Source organism: Argiope bruennichi, chromosome 3 (assembly GCF_947563725.1).
Source record: "Argiope bruennichi chromosome 3, qqArgBrue1.1, whole genome shotgun sequence".
NCBI classification, from domain to species: Eukaryota; Metazoa; Arthropoda; class Arachnida; order Araneae; family Araneidae; genus Argiope; species Argiope bruennichi.
This window is the reverse complement of record NC_079153.1, coordinates 131,270,937-131,287,100: the sequence shown is the minus strand read 5'-3', so window position 1 is coordinate 131,287,100 and position 16,164 is coordinate 131,270,937. Positions and strand designations below refer to the sequence as shown.

At 28.1% G+C, this 16,164-nt stretch overlaps 2 protein-coding genes across 4 annotated transcripts in view; one reads left to right on the top strand and one right to left on the bottom strand.

Moving 5' to 3' along the window:
- Positions 1-8,169, bottom strand: part of LOC129963061 (zinc finger homeobox protein 4-like) — a 233,777-nt gene extending 225,608 nt beyond the window's left edge. Inside the window, exon 1 of one of the 3 annotated variants that reach the window (XM_056077088.1) lies at positions 7,940-8,169. The gene's annotated coding sequence lies outside the window, so the exon portion shown is untranslated. Of the gene's footprint in view, positions 1-3,620; positions 3,793-3,901; positions 4,021-7,939 lie in introns of those variants that run through there. The other 2 variants (XM_056077091.1, XM_056077089.1) reach the window with 2 other exon arrangements.
- Positions 8,170-8,366: 197 nt separating this feature from the next.
- LOC129963062 (dnaJ homolog subfamily C member 24-like) lies at positions 8,367-15,492 on the top strand. The gene is made up of 2 exons (XM_056077094.1): positions 8,367-8,929; positions 15,056-15,492. Exons 1-2 carry the CDS (start codon positions 8,915-8,917, stop codon positions 15,485-15,487), a joined length of 447 nt encoding a protein of 148 aa, XP_055933069.1. The 5' UTR covers positions 8,367-8,914; the 3' UTR covers positions 15,488-15,492.
- The last annotated feature ends 672 nt before the right edge of the window (positions 15,493-16,164 follow it).

Sequence of the window (16,164 nt, the reverse complement as noted above, 5' to 3'; positions counted from 1 at the left end):
TTATGAAAATAAATATGCCGAAATAGTTTTTTTTTTCTTTTTTTGCCAAAATGATTTAAATTAAACATTTGTTTCCGAAACTAATTTAAAATTCATATCATAAACGAAAAAATTATTTTTTAAACCGAGAATCAAATTTTTAAACTGTTTATTTAATTATATAGCAATTTATATTACCATCACAAATAAAATATATATAAATGATCGTTTTGTTGCCACTCCAAACTTAATTTTCCTACAACAGAATAGGGAGATTTATAGCAAACGATCAAATAGACAAAAGATTTTAAAATGCAGTACAAATAATTCGTGTTCGTATAGTTTTTTATTTTTTAAATTAAGAAAACGAATTTTTAAAACATTTATTCAATACAATTACCTATCAATCCTGCTAATATTTTGTGTATTGTTACGATTTTTTTTCCAACCATTGACAAAAAAATACGCAAAAACGGTGAAAATTCTTTAAACTTTTAATAGAGTTATAAATCATTTTCATGTTTCGGTATTCCAAACTTTCTCCTCTTTTTCCCGAGCCAAGAACAGACGATAGCTGAGAACTCTCCGAGCTTTGTTGAAAGAAGAAAATGTTTTTCGTTGCCATAGCAACACGCAAAATTCCTGAAGAGGAGTTTTCGGATGAATTACAAGCAACAGGTACGGAATGAAATAGGATTACTTTCATTTCCATTTATTTTCTTTCCACCATGCGAAGAGTGGTTTATTTTTAATACCAATGGAATAAATACCTTTAGCCGAGTTTTTTAGTCCGTGATCGAATTATTCAGAAAAGTGTTTTTACAGATTTCTGTCAACATTTATTGACTTACTTGGGATTGTGTTTTTAAAGATTTAGTTTTACGTAAGCTGATATTGACAATTTTTTTTTCGGTTCATGAATTTATTAATACAAAAAAGAAAAGAAAATGCTTTATTTTCAGAAAATCTTATTCGCCATTGTTGTGGAGAATATAAATTTTTTGGAGTCATTTTGCTTTAAAGGCATCTTTTTAAAAGTAATAATAATTACAATAGCTGATTAAATATGTCGGATTTAATATCTAAAAATAGAAAAAAGGAATTGTTTGTTTTCTATAAATAACATTAATGAATCAACATTTTTTTTTTTTTAATTTACATTCATTGCTTAAAAGAGTTACATTTGAATTTTATTCCACTAAACGTAGATATATTATATAATGTTCTTAATTTTTTTTATATTTCGATGGACTAATGAAACAGTGATTATAATTAATACCAGTTAAAAGAATTTGATAAGGGAATTTTGAATTTAAAATTTTATTTAAATTCTTCTAAACTGAAAATTTTATAATAAAAGTTCAAATATTCATAGAGATATGAATTTTTTTTTTACATACATTCTATCATTTCCACTCCTATCTTCCTATAATTAGTTTAGTTTAGTAGAGTTTGCATTATGTGTTAACTAATAAGCAACAAAATTTGTTGCCATGAAAAAAATACTTCTTATTCACAAATAAAATATTTTTTATTCACTGTAATTTTTATTTTTTCTTCTCTATTTTAATTTTCGCCCGTTCAGTTTAGACACCATTTGAAAAGAAAATCACCTTTTCAAATCTTCAACGCAATTTATTACTAACTTTAATTTTGATAGATTTGGAAATGCCACGAGTTAACAGAAAGGCATATTATTTTCATTATGAATGGCAACTGGTGAAAGAAGCGTAATCAAATACTCCAAATAAAATAAAAATTTGATGTTAATTCGTAAGAGAAACTAAGATAGTAACTAGAATATTTTAATTTCAACGTGAATAAAACTTAAAAATGTCTTTTTGAAATACAGTTATATTTCACATAAAAAAAGATTGCAATTAAAAAATATGCATATATGCTTATAAATCTCTTTTTATTCACATCGATTTTCTGGTAATTTAATCTTTTGCAAGAAGGGTTTTTTTTTTTTCAGATTTATATTTTATTCAAATGGTTTGCAATTATTTCCATGTATTTATACGCATTTTTTTAACAGAATTAACAATGATTTTATAAACATAACGACTAGAAAAATTTAAAAGAATTGCTAATAATTATTGCTTAATTAAACTAGAACTATTATTACCATTTGTAATGATAAAGATTTTTTAAATTGTTATCTTCTCACTTATATAGATTTTTTGGGGTTGTAAAAAATAACTAATTTGATATAAACCAGTTTTCATTAAAATATTTCCATTAAAAATTTTTAAAACTGTTTTTTTTTTTTCCCCTGAAATCATGACTGTAACAAATGTTAAAATTCAAACATATTTTGTTCTAACTACTTGCAGTTTTTTTTTCTGTAAACTCACAAATATCAGTAAAGTGGAATTAGAGATTGATTTATAATAACCGATTAAAAATTTCTAATAGAGAAAGTTGAAGAATAATTAGATATCTGAAATTGGTTTTATTTACTTTTATTAAGTTTATTATGCAGATTCTTAAATAACAGAGAAAGAGGACAAATATAGAAAACTGAATTGCAAGAAGTATTTTTTAGAGGCTAAATTTTTCTTTTATAGAAAAATTTTTAATTTCTGTACATTAAATTGAAAACAAAAAGTCTAAATGTCTGCATAGTTTATATCCAACACAGCAAAGAAAAAAATTGACGGAAATTAATAAAAAAAAATGTTTGGGGACACAGAATTCTTTTATATGTTATTATTTCAAACTAATCTGAATAATTCAGACTAATTTATCTGACTAAACACAGAAAATCAGATTTGTGTGATCTCTAGTGCTATCCTAGAAATTTGCTCAGAAACAGAATTTAGAATAGTATCTGGCATGGGCCCGAGTTTCACTTGCCACTCTGTCAAAATTTAGAAATTGTTTTTGTTCTAAATTTAACAATTTCAGTTAGAAACATGGAAATAATGACACAAAAACGGATAGTTTGGTTTTGCGCTAACAGTTTGACTACTTAACAAAAAGTTAAACAGAGGAGCATTTGAAAAATCAATACAATATTCAATACAAATCAACACAATATAAATAAATAGATACTTTTCATATGCACGAAGATTTTACGGATTCTCCTACTTATTAAAAATAAGACAGATATACAAACATAAGTTCTCAAATTTTCGATTAATACCAAAAACTTTTAATTACAAATTTCCTTTTTTTAAATTATTGCCTAAATTAGAACTAGATTGTGGGTCCCCAATAAAATGGATAGCGGAATACAATTGTTGCCTCAGCCCTTTCGCTGAGCCTTTTTGGATATTGGAAGCAAAAACTTGCAAAATTCCTCTAGACTTAATACATTTTATTCTAAGTTTCTGAATAACTATTTCATATTCAATTTCATTTTATTAATATATGTCACATTGCCAATTTGATAGCAATTTTGGTGATATAGCTTTTTCTCCCTATTTCGGAAGAATTTCCAACTAAAACAAGTTGGAGAAACTCTAGTCTAAAATGATTTTTTATAGTTTTATTTCATTTAAGATATTTGTTCCTCGATTCTTGGTTGATTTAAATCTAGTTTTACATCCCATTTACAGAATTGCAGCGAATGGGGGGGGTAGTATAGATACCCCCAAAAAACATTTTGGGAAATAACAACATATAATTTAACTTACTGTATTCTAAAAAGGCAAATGCTGTAGGTTGCAAAATATCACCGGCGTCTTTTATCCTTGTTCCATCACTGTCTATCTAATCGTTTCACAATTTTTCTCAGCCACAGCGAAAGCACTTAAGAGATTTTTAACAAAGAGGGCAGGCAAAATCGAAACCAAATCGAGGGGAGAAGAAAAAAACGCATAATTGTTTGCCAAATCACCAACAGTCCATTATCACCCAACACTCCAAAACAAACGAAAGCGGATAACCAACCAAAAAAAAAAATCTGCATTATTACCTACATTACCTGCAACTGACTTTTCCCCCTGACCGCCAAGATCCGCATTTATGCAATTGGCGGCACCCACACAGATAGTAATCCGACGTCACACTACTGCCAGCCACACAAGCACAATCTTTCTCAAAAAACTGCTTACGGCCCTCCGTAATGAAAGTTAACGCGTTTCTTTCCGGCGCTATCTGTCTCCGTGTTGTCCTGCGCGACTTTAACAGGAAATGTTGGAGTTAAAACTCTTATCTTGTAGATGTTTGTTTTGGAAGATAACGGAGGACTTGCCACAGAGGGAGGGGGGAGCTTAATGCAAGTGTATGTGTGTGTGTACCGGCCTTCGCACGGCCCTAAAATTAGAGCGACGCGCTTAGGGTTTGAAATATGGTCTCTTCTAATCAACGACGCCGTCGAGGGAGGACCGGGGTGGGGCAGTCTCAGTCTCAAGCCATCCCCCAACCTCACAGCTACGGAGATATCGTTTTTAAGAAAATGATTTTGTATACAAGACAAAAAAAAAAAAAAACAACATTTGTCTTCTCTTTATTTAGTTCTAATAAATACTGATGTTACAATTTTCTTCACAGAAACTAACAGTTTTGATAAGTTTCTGAAGTATTCAGTTCAATAAACTTGAAATGCGGTTTTCTTAAAAAAGATTTCCTAACACTTTTATGGGATTTTTAAAATAGTCGAGAATGCTAGGCAACAAACCAGTTATTTTTCTTTTATTAGCTGGAATGGAAATTTGCGATGTCTGGTTGGAGTTTCTAGGGGGAAGTTCATGGTCTAGATTTTGCTTGAAAAGTTATTCTATTTCCCAGCAAATTTTAATTTTGAGTTTCTTAAACTAACTGTTCTAAAAATACTCATCGTCACAATTAAAATAACCACAATAATTACAGTTATATTAATCATGCGTCGTCAACTGTATTTGAAACAGCAACAACAATTCGTCAACTGTATCAAGAAATATTTCTGGAGAACGAGATATCGCTTCAATAACGATGAATATATTGAAAGCAAATTCCCGATCTCAAGTATAATTTACAAAAATTGGGGAGTGGAGGACGGGGGGGGGGGAGGGAGGTAAAAAAAGAGCAAACTTCTTAAATAACTTTTTTTCGCAAATTTTGATAATGGTTTGTAATATGAGTAAGTGTTGCAAAAATGATCACGAAAATCATTTTGACTTAATACTTCATTAAAGTTAAGTTAATTAATAAACATAGAATCTTCTCAGCACATAGAATTATCTAATGGAAAAATCTCAAAAAGAATAATCTAAAAACGAATAATACCAAAAAAAACGAATAATATGTAAAGAGAAATTCAAGTGATATATCTTTTCATGTCTACCCTGGGCCTCTTTAGAACCGGCAAAGTGCAGGGTGGATCTTGGAATTCTGAGGCCAAAAGCAGTGCATATTATGAGAAGCCTTTTTTAATAAATTGCTCGATTTAATTTCACATTCGAACAGAATTCTAACTTAACAACATTTTATTAATTATGTTTTACCTATTTCAATAGCAATGTATTTATTTTATTTCAATAGCAGTGTAAAAATATAAATTTTTATTTGATTATTTAATGACTCAAAACTGCAGTATTCGCAATCGTACACAAAATTATTTAAGCAGGCGTTCAGTGTTTATAAATATTGGAAATGAAACAGATAGACGAGAGTGTTAATATTATCTTAATATTTAAAAATTCATAGAATTTGTATTTTTCACAAATTTATTTATCGAACAACTGAGATTACAATATCTTTTTAATCAATTTGTCTGTGGTTCAGTTCCACCCAGTGACCCTAGGCGGCTGTCTAGGCTGCTTAATCGGGAAACCACCACTGATTATGTAAGAATACTGAAATAAGTTTTCATAATTGGATTCGAAGTAAAAATTCGCAGACTCGCAATATTTCATCCGTAAATAATAGCAATGATCAATCAACATTAGCCTAAAGTTTCCGTATAAAGCAAATAAACAATTGAAGTCATTAAAATGTCACTTAAATATGTAAATATTTTACAGAAAACTTTGAAATGGTTGAGTAACTGATTGAGTATAGATTTTGTGACTGATATAACTATCAATGATAAAACATAAGGTAATAAATTATTCCATTTCAATGATTCTATTAACTGTAACCGCGAAATAACTATTAATGAATGGAACAAAGCAATAAATTACTCAATTAATAAGTTTGACCGTAAAGTTCACATTACAAAGTATAAGGTAAGATAAGAACGGGAATTTAAAAAATGAATCAGATTTCCTTCTTATATTTTTTCATGAAAATTTACAAATTTACTTTGGTGTAATAGAATAATAAACGACATCCATCGTTTTTTATTTAAATGACAGAAATGTTAAATTCAATATTTAATTTTTACCTCTTATCTGCTTAGTCATAACTGCTACTAAATAAGGGGGAGAAACTATAAAAATTGTATGGCACGCTAGTTAAGGATTCGGGCGTCGCCAAAGCGTTATTACTGGAAAATTAGGTAATAGGCGCCTTTTTAAAACACCCATTAGTTCTTCCTAGTACGAATGCTCCTTGCGCTGCTTTATAATTTCGTCCTTGACCACGAGCGAAACCAGAAGAGAAACATTTGTGGTTGTTTCGAAAGAAGTACTTATCCTAGTAGCAGCATCCAAAAAATAAGCTGAACCATTAATTTCATCCTTGTTCAAAAGTTTCAAAATATACTTATAAATATTAAGAAAACTTTACATGAAAAAGAAAAGTTATTATTGGAAGTAATAGGCTTTTTCTACACTCTCAAGTAAATTTGATTTAATTCAAAATAAGCTTTTTATTCGAATTCAAGGTTATATCTCTTAAACAAATTCTTTCTCTCATTCGCGACGAATTCCTAAACATGATTTTTCTCCCCACTTATAAACAAGGAAAGATTTAAGTTTCATAAACATGTAGAAATTAAATATTATGGAGCGAAATACGTTATTACCTTACATTCAGAACAAACAAACAAAAAGAAAAATGTCATATGCAATGTCTATCTTCCTATAAACAAATTGAGCACGTGTACCGATCTTTTTAGAAAACACAAAAGAAGATATCTGTTTCGAATGATCATCATAACATGTTAATTCTTTTCAAATGCCATCAAAAATTCCATTTCGTTCATAGATTCGCGTAATTATTAAACATAAGAACAATGAGCGAAATAACAAACGACATAGTATATTCCGAGTGTCGAGTAAAAATAGAATTGTACTGTAAAATGAAAGGCTAACTATCTATTTTTTGCATTTTCCACTTTTATTTCGAAATGAATTATTATTCAAAGTTTGATTCAATTGTTTAGTTATTATAATTATTTGTCTTTTCAGCATTTATTTCAAAATATTTTGTATTATTTAAGTTCTAATTAGACTTTTCTCGCATAATAAGTGACCTCATTCGGCGTCAAGAAAAATGATTTTGAATGGAATGACGATTTACAAGGAAAAATTAATAATTTCCTTTTGTAAAAGTTAATTAAAATTTTCAAAAAAAAAAAAAAATCAATGTCACGTTGTTTTCTTTCAGAACAATTGTTTACTCTTGCAGAATATGCGGATGCATTGTTTTTGTTTGAAAACTTGTTTCCTAATGGTAATAGAGGAAGTGCTTCCGGTCTTAATCGCTGAAAAATATTTGCTTTTCTTGATGCAAATATGGTAATCATTATATGCTAATTAAATTTGTCGAGGATATTCTTGACTAAAAATGATTATAAAGAATCAGAATATTAAAATCGAATTTTTTCAGAAACTGTTCCATCATCAGATTCTGAATAATGAAGCCAAACCTTTAATCAGTGGATGAAAAACAAAACATTAATTACCTAATTTATATTTTTCTTTAATTTTTTCGCGCGTTTTCTCTTTTGGTTTCGATATTTACAAAGGGAAAAAGAATGTCTCCCTCTCTCTCTCTCTCTTTCTTTTCTTTTTTTGTATAAATGATAACACTTTTCTTCCTCGGCGATTGAGCTGTAAGAGAAATTAATAATTTCCAAAGAACTTACCACTCAATACATTCCAAGTAAATATCGTCTGCTTCTCAGGTTGTTGCCATATAACACCAGCAAGTTTCGAGTCATTAAAAGAATGTCAGTCCTCATTCGAAATTTAATTTTTCAGTAATTAATCCGAACAAAAACAAAGAGAGTCAAAGTGAGAAAGGAAAATATAAAAGAAAGGAAATCTGCTGTTTTGTTTTTCTTCCACTTCCAGACGATAAGGAGTAGCGTGCAGCTCTCGCCGAGCGCCACGCAAAACTGAACGTTCCGGCGGCAAATCGCAGCACAAGTCATTAACAATGGTAGAATTAATGTTCCTCCGCCACGGCGTGCGCCATGAAAATGTGACACATGTGGGAGCAGTCAGACACTTCTACTATCAGCCCCCCCGAAAAAAATCGATAACTTCCACTCACAGCTGGCTTGCCGGCGGTCGAGCTGCAGCACACCAGAGAGCTGTGCTCGTCGAGCCAACGGTCGTCGCCGGCGATCGCACAAACTGTCTCATCGGACTAATGCCAGGGCCTAATTAACACGCGCCAATCTGGCTAAAAATGGCCGTGTGAGTCATCCAAGTGTTTTAACGTTGACGCCACGCAGATTTTTCTCGCCTCTGAATCCCGCAAACTGCCTAAAAATTGGCTCCGAAACCTTCCTTGGCGCCGTCCGCAGCGGGCTGTTTTTGTCACCACTCACTCCACTCATGGGTTTCTAACTCACGGCCAGCCGTGAAAATAGCCTTATTCACAGGAGAAGGTATTTTTACTCCGCTAATTAATTATTCAAAAAATTAATTGGATTGGAAGACGCATGCGCGCCCTGCATTTCCGACCGCAAAGCATCTTGGGTAATTTGTCTGCTAGAAAAAAAACTGTCATGGCGATGTTGTTTTGGTTCTATGAAGTATTGTGCTGCGTGTGATTTCTTCTCTATTGGATACTCTTATTTCTCAGCATCGGATGTGTATGAACCTTTAGACACATGCAAAATTTGCAGGTGAGCTTTTTTATTTATTGTTATTATTTTATTCTTCATTTTGTATTTATTTTCACCGGCAACATATGTTTTCGCCGGTGTAGACGCGGAAGTAGGCTTAACTACTCTATCACGTAAGAGTGTTAATCGGATCTGTTTTAAAGTTAATAATAATTTGTATGTTACTGTATTTAAACAAAAATTGAGTTAGGTATTGGCCTTTATCTAATGGCGATCAAAATGCTGAATTAAAATCTGTTTAGTGTTTCGCGATGTTTATTTACTAACAGTTGTTCTATATTGCATATCGAAAGGAAGTATGATTTTATTATACTTTTATTGATGGATTTGTTTACTGAATGAAAATTTTCGTACATTTTTTTTCTGTTAAATCATACAATAACTATCACTTTAAATTTTTAATTAGCTAGTTAAATACTTAAAATATCGATTTTGTGTGTCATTCAGATCTGTATGAATGAAAATGAAATTTATAGTTTGGTGTTTTGGGTTTCTTTTATGCATCGACTTGCTTAAATAATTTCTTTCTTTCATAAGTACTGTGAAGGTTTCGAAAGAATATTTTTGATGAATTGAGTACATTGTTTTCATACATTTTAAAAGATTGGTATATCAATAATATTACCATTGATAGTCACCATACATAGTTACTTGCAATTATTTTCGTCCTTAAACGGATGCTTTATGGATGCAAATTGCATTCTGTATGTATATCTGATTTTGAAAATTTTTCTTTTTTAACTATAAAATTAGTCCTGATGATATTATGAATGAATTATCTATGTTCAAATTGTGATGTCCTAAAAATGAATGAAAAAAAAAAAAAAGTAAAACTTAATTTGGCTTATATCAAATATTGTGATTAGCAGGGTTCAATGAAATTATTAGATACTTTAAACCATTTTATTTGTGTTTTTAATCAAATTTTGTCTTATTCGTATTATTAATTAGTGAAGAAGCTTATAAATATAAAAATTAGTGCTTTTGATAATTTTTTTTTCAATTTAAAAAAAAATAAAATTTGTTTTACTGATTTTGGCTTTCTGTCGGATATTAAATATATTTCAACTTGCTCATCTATATTGTTTTTTTTTAAATATCCTATTCCAAAAAATTTTTTCATTGTTAACTATACAATTATAACTATATATTTTGAAGTTTGTACACAAATAGTGAAACACAATGAGTGTTAGTACAAGTTCCATGACAATTAAATTGTCATTTTCTTTATTAGTAAATGGTATGAATATATTTTTATTCTGAGAAATACTAGGTGTAGCTTCCACTCCAGAATAAGATTTATATGAAACATAATATTTTGAAATGTTTTAAACCCATTCTCCATTTTGAAAACTACACTTTTTGCAGATTGGTAGTATTAACCAGCGTATAATATTATTGTAATTATCACTGTCTTTTTTTCATATTTTAGTTCTTTGTTCTAATTTGATGTGTGAAGAAAATGCTTTGGAAAAGCTTGGTTTTGTTGTAAATTGTCAATAAATGTGTCTAGATTAGATCTCTTTTAGTTACTTCACTTATCAGGTCAAATATTTGCATATTTGATAAAATTCCATAACTTGTCTATTGCATTTGGTTTTCAAATACCAATATTATATTTTTATACTTAAATGGATGATTAAAGAAGACTTATTGATGATTGGGTATCTTTTATAGTTGATTCTGATGTTTGAATTTTATTTAGTAGTATTTTAATATGCTCAAAAATAAGTTATAATTTGGCTTCAAAATTATTGATCATATATATATATATATATATAATATAAAATAAATTTTGAAAATGTTTGCTTACTGAACATTTTAATGAACTGTATAGTTTTCTTAACTGTAAAGCATCTCTCTGCATAATCATGTTTGCTTATTGTTGTTACATTGGATGGAGATCAATTAAAAATTTTAATATTTTGAAATTAAAAAAAAATTAACTTCTCAGAGACGAGTCCCCCCCCCCCATTGAAACAAGGAAGCAAAAGAAGGTTTGATGCAACATTAAATGCAATTTTTGTCTGTTTGTTTTAAAAAGATTAAATTTTTATTGAAAACTAGATGGTACATTTAGATTATAAAATATTTGTATCATTGTTATGCAATTATTACAAATTGAAGTGATATTGTTTTGGAAATTATTAAAATAACTATATTATTCACATATGATAAATAGTGCATCCTTGTTTTTAAGAAAAAGCATATTCATGTAAGATGTTTGCTGTTTCTTTTATAGTGTACCTGGATCTCGGATTAAATCTGATTAACAGATGAGATAATTTATATGCATAGTGTTATATTATTATTAATAAAATATTACTCAAGATTGTTTTACTGGATGTTAACAAGCTTTTATTTATTTTCATGTGAATTGCTTTAATATGTTATGACATTGCTTCATTTCAAGCATATAATGTAACAAATAGCTATAAATATACAATTATGTTATTTTATAATTTTTGCATATTGAAAGTTGTATTATTTACTATACACATTAATACACAGACTTTAGAAATATCAAAACATTTGTTGATGATATATGTAAGCAAATATCAGATTTTTGAATCGTTCATTCATTCCTCTTTTAAAGCATGATTTTTCTCATTAACTAGACAATTATTTTACTTTGCCAAAATTTATATGAAATTATTTTTGTTACAATTTAAGGTGTGAAAGACATGGCCATCAAAGATGAATTTTCTTTCCTGTTGAACCAACAGGAAACAAAATATAACTTAATAACAAACTGTGCAGCTTCTATTATTGTAAATATTTCGCTGATGGTTCAGGGAATTGGAGGAAAAAATGCTTGATATTGACAAATGTCGGATTAAAAAGTCTAAGTTACAAAATGTTTCCTAGATAATACAAGAAAGAATAATATTTTTCTTTTTTAATATTGAATTCTGTACATGTAGAGTTATTTAATGAAAAATAATGATATATAATTTGTACATAATCTGTTTTGCTATATTTTCTCATTATTTCATTTTACAAAGTATTTTAAAGTTCAGAAAGTTGTTTCAAAATATAAAAGTACAAGTAAGTTGAATTACCTATAGCACATTTCTAGATGTTATATGCTGCTTTACTTAAAGTTAAAAATTGTTAGATGTATTTGTGCATTACTGATGCCAGTAATTAATTACTTGTAGATTTAATAAACCAATAGATTCTTTTGTAGCTAAAGTTTAACCATGTTTATTTAGTAGTGGTATAAAGCAAATGCATACGATCTTTATAAGCAACAAGTTAACATTTAAATAAGGAAATTCTTTCTTTTAAACTAAATTTTATTGATCCATTTCATCAGTCTTAACTGATAAATATATTTGAAATATTTTACATTAAACATTTCCAATTTGGAATATAAAAGTAAGAAAGCCATTAACTTGAATTCTATTTTACTCCTAGTAAAAAAGATAGTTGAAAATTGTAATATTCATTTTCTTATCTGTTTTTAACAAATATTTGAAAACTTGGTTCTCTCATGTGATGTAAATAATTGGCTATTATGTACCCTTTTTGTGCTATTTAGCTTGTTGAAATCCAGCCAGAGTACTAGAATGATTCGCTATCATTGCTTCTTTATAAACATTTTGCATTCTATATTTTATAAGGGATTTTTGAATTTTACATCAAAAATTAAAGTACAAAGCCATTAGCACACCTTGCTTTGTAGCATAGATTATAAAAATTGTGACCAACTCTCATAGTAAGAATGAATCATGTTTGTAATTGTTTGTAAATCTGATATATGTTGTTCATATTTGAGCCAAATTCTTATTCACGAGTCAGATTAAAGTATGAGAAGTGGTTAAAGCAAATTTAATTTCAAAAACATTATAATTTCTCTAATAAATTTTTTCAAAAGATACTAAAGATGATAATGATTGACATATCAAAGAAATTAGTTAAATAATTAGCTGTTAGTAGATTATAAGAAATTAGTTAAATAATAAGCTGTTCATGAAAACAATCAGTTATGTGATAGATTTTTGCTAATTTATTTTGCAATCTGTGTAGTGATTTTGAATATTTTTTTAACATTTTTTCTGGTATTGAAGAAGATCCAGCCGTGACCATAGGGTACCAAATTGCTTATTAATTGAATATCCAATTTACAAATTTAATTCATTAAAATATATCTTTTTATGCTGGAGGATGGAATGAAGCTTTTTCTTTTATTAGCATAAAACATGACAACAAGAATCTATTTTCCTCAATGGAATTTGTGAATGATTTTTGACTTATTTATAAGGGGATGAATTTTTCAAACAAAAAATGAACAATATTTATAGGAACTTTTCCTATAGCTTTAAGAACTTATATTCTCCCTTTTCCTTTATTATATTAGAGTTTTGAAAAAGAACAGGATCTTTGTAAGATTAATAAAAATAAAGATTTTTTTTTCTTCTCTTAGACAACAGAACTGAAACTGCCGATACAAACTATTCAAAACCATCTTAATATGTACAATTTATATGAATGTGAACCTTTTATTAAAATTCTTTGTGCCATGAGATAAACAGTTGAGGAGAAATCGGTGAATGAACATCCTATTTGGATTAATATGAAATAGCATTTTCTTAGAAAGAGGAGGCAAATTTCTTATGAAATAGTCATATCTTCATATGAAGAGAACATTTCATATGAAATAATTACATTTTTGTGTATAAAAGATCACAGAATTAAAGATATGGGTTGATGGCTTGAATACAAGTCAATATAGTCATATGTATAGAACTATGCATTGAATTAACTGATAATCAGATGGATAAAAAGGAAAGTTTTCTTGGACTTTTCCTGCCGCAGGATACTGATATCACTGGGAGTATTTTCATTTTAATAGGAAAAAACAATTAGTGTCACTGATTTCATCTAATTAGAAACTAGTTTTGGCAACAAGATATTTAGCAAATGATGTAACTGGCAGATTCATCTAACCTGAATCCAATGGAACATGCATAGGATACTTTATGAAAACAAATTATTGCATAACCAATACCTTGTATCACTAGGATTTTCAAGTTCAACTGATGGCACATTGCTCATCTATTCTAATTTTTCTATAAAAATAAAAAGATAACTGAAATACATATATATTTTTTTTTCACAAAAAGTGGAATGCTTTATTTTAACAGTGCATATTCTAATGATAAGGCATTTATAAAATTTCTTTGTATCATATAAAAATGATTGTTGCTATGATACTGAACATATTGAAATCATTTTGCTTGTTTGACTGATTTAAAAATTAGTTTCAAATGTCTTAAAAAAGGAATGTGAAAGAAAACTATTTGAACACTGTGGTTATTTTCTATACAAATGTATAGTTTCAAAGTTAAAAGCCATGATGATAATTCACTTCATTATTATTTAAGTTATAAGTGTTTTAATTTGCATCTAAATCAAAAGCTATTTAATGAGTTCTTACAATCTTTGAAAAATGAATAAACTTGAAAATTATTATTTCATATTGTTTCTATTTTCTTAGAAATATTTTTATTAGAATTTTAGATCTACATTGCCTTTGTGCTTGCTTATTGAAATATTTTTGGATTTATAATTAAAAGATCAGAATTTGAATCTTCTTTTTGTTTAAAATCTGCCGTATTTGTATAAATAATATTTATTAAATCTGTGTATGCCATTTTTATATTAATTTAGTAATGAGAAATAAGGAAGTCCCTTCTTGTCCTATTCTAATTCATAATTATATCTTCCAGAAAAATTATCTGTATTATTTCTTGAAAATAATGAAAGGGAAATTTCTTGATGCTTGTTAAACAAAAGCTTTTATTTGTGAGCACAGACTTCTAGTTTAATTATAATTTTTATGCTACAAAATATGTCTATACATTCTTTCTGTTCAATAATATTTCAAAAATTTGTTGATTATTTTTCTCTCTATTTAGAGATAAAACAGGATATATTTGATTCTTATATTATATTGTAAAATGCTGTTTATAAATTTTAGAGGTTACATTTTGATATTTACATGTTAATATAATTAAGGAGCTATTTAATTTACTGTGTATTTTATAGATAATCATTTTTTTAATTAATTGGTAATTGATGGTTTAAATGGTATTAAATTTATTTTTTATTTAATTTCAGATGATAAATTATTATGAAGTATTGGGTGTCTCATCCACATCCTCTCGTGAAGAGATTAAAAAGTCCTACCACAATTTAATCCGCGAATATCATCCTGACAAAAATATGGACCAATGTAGCATGAATTTTCGTCTTATTGATGAAGCATGGAAGACACTTAGTGATGACAATCTTCGAAGGAAATATGATGCAGAGCTTACAGCATTAGAGCTTTGCAATGCTCATCCTGTGCAGGAAGAAATTAGTCTTTCAAATGCTTTTTACAATTCTGAACTCAAACAATATGAAAAAGACTGTAGATGTGGTGGAAAATATATTTTGTCAGATACTGAAATTTGTGATGAATTAATACTTCTTGACTGTGATAATTGCTCTTTGAGTATTATTATTGATTGTACAGTAAATGAGATTAATAAAAATGCAAATTCTTGACAGTACTTTTGGTGTCCCTTCTTTTTAAATGTTTAAATTATTTTAAATATTTAAGTAAAATGTGTATAAGGAAGGGGTCTGATTCTGTAACTGATAAGGAACTCAAATTATTCAAAAATTTTAATACCTTAAAATACTTATGATAAGTGTTAGTTTATTATTGTAACATTACTAAAATAGGGGATTTATAAAATGTTCCTTTCAAATTGTTTGCTGTCCTGAATATACTTGTAATGTACTTTAATCCTGAGATTTATTCTTAAGGTGAATTTTGTAAAATTAAAAGTTAAGGCATATCTTTTTTAAAAAAGAAAAAATGTGATAAAAAAAATAATAATTGCAATTTTTTGTTGAGAAAAAAGGGGTTAATACACAATGCTTATGATTAGAAATCGGATTTTTTTAAAGCATAAAAATGATATATTTATTTAATGCATAAAAATGATATATTTAATGACCAATTTCGTTTTTATAGATCACCTAAATAATAAATGCTATGATTAAAGTTTTAAAAAAATTTTACATAGTTTTTTGGAACTATTATGATATTCATGACTTATTGAAAAATTTACTTTTTGACAATATTTTTAATCTTAAGATGGTACTTTCAAAGGTAAGTATCATCTTCACTTTTTTTTTTTTTTTTTGAACATATTAAAAGAATTGTACTGACTTCA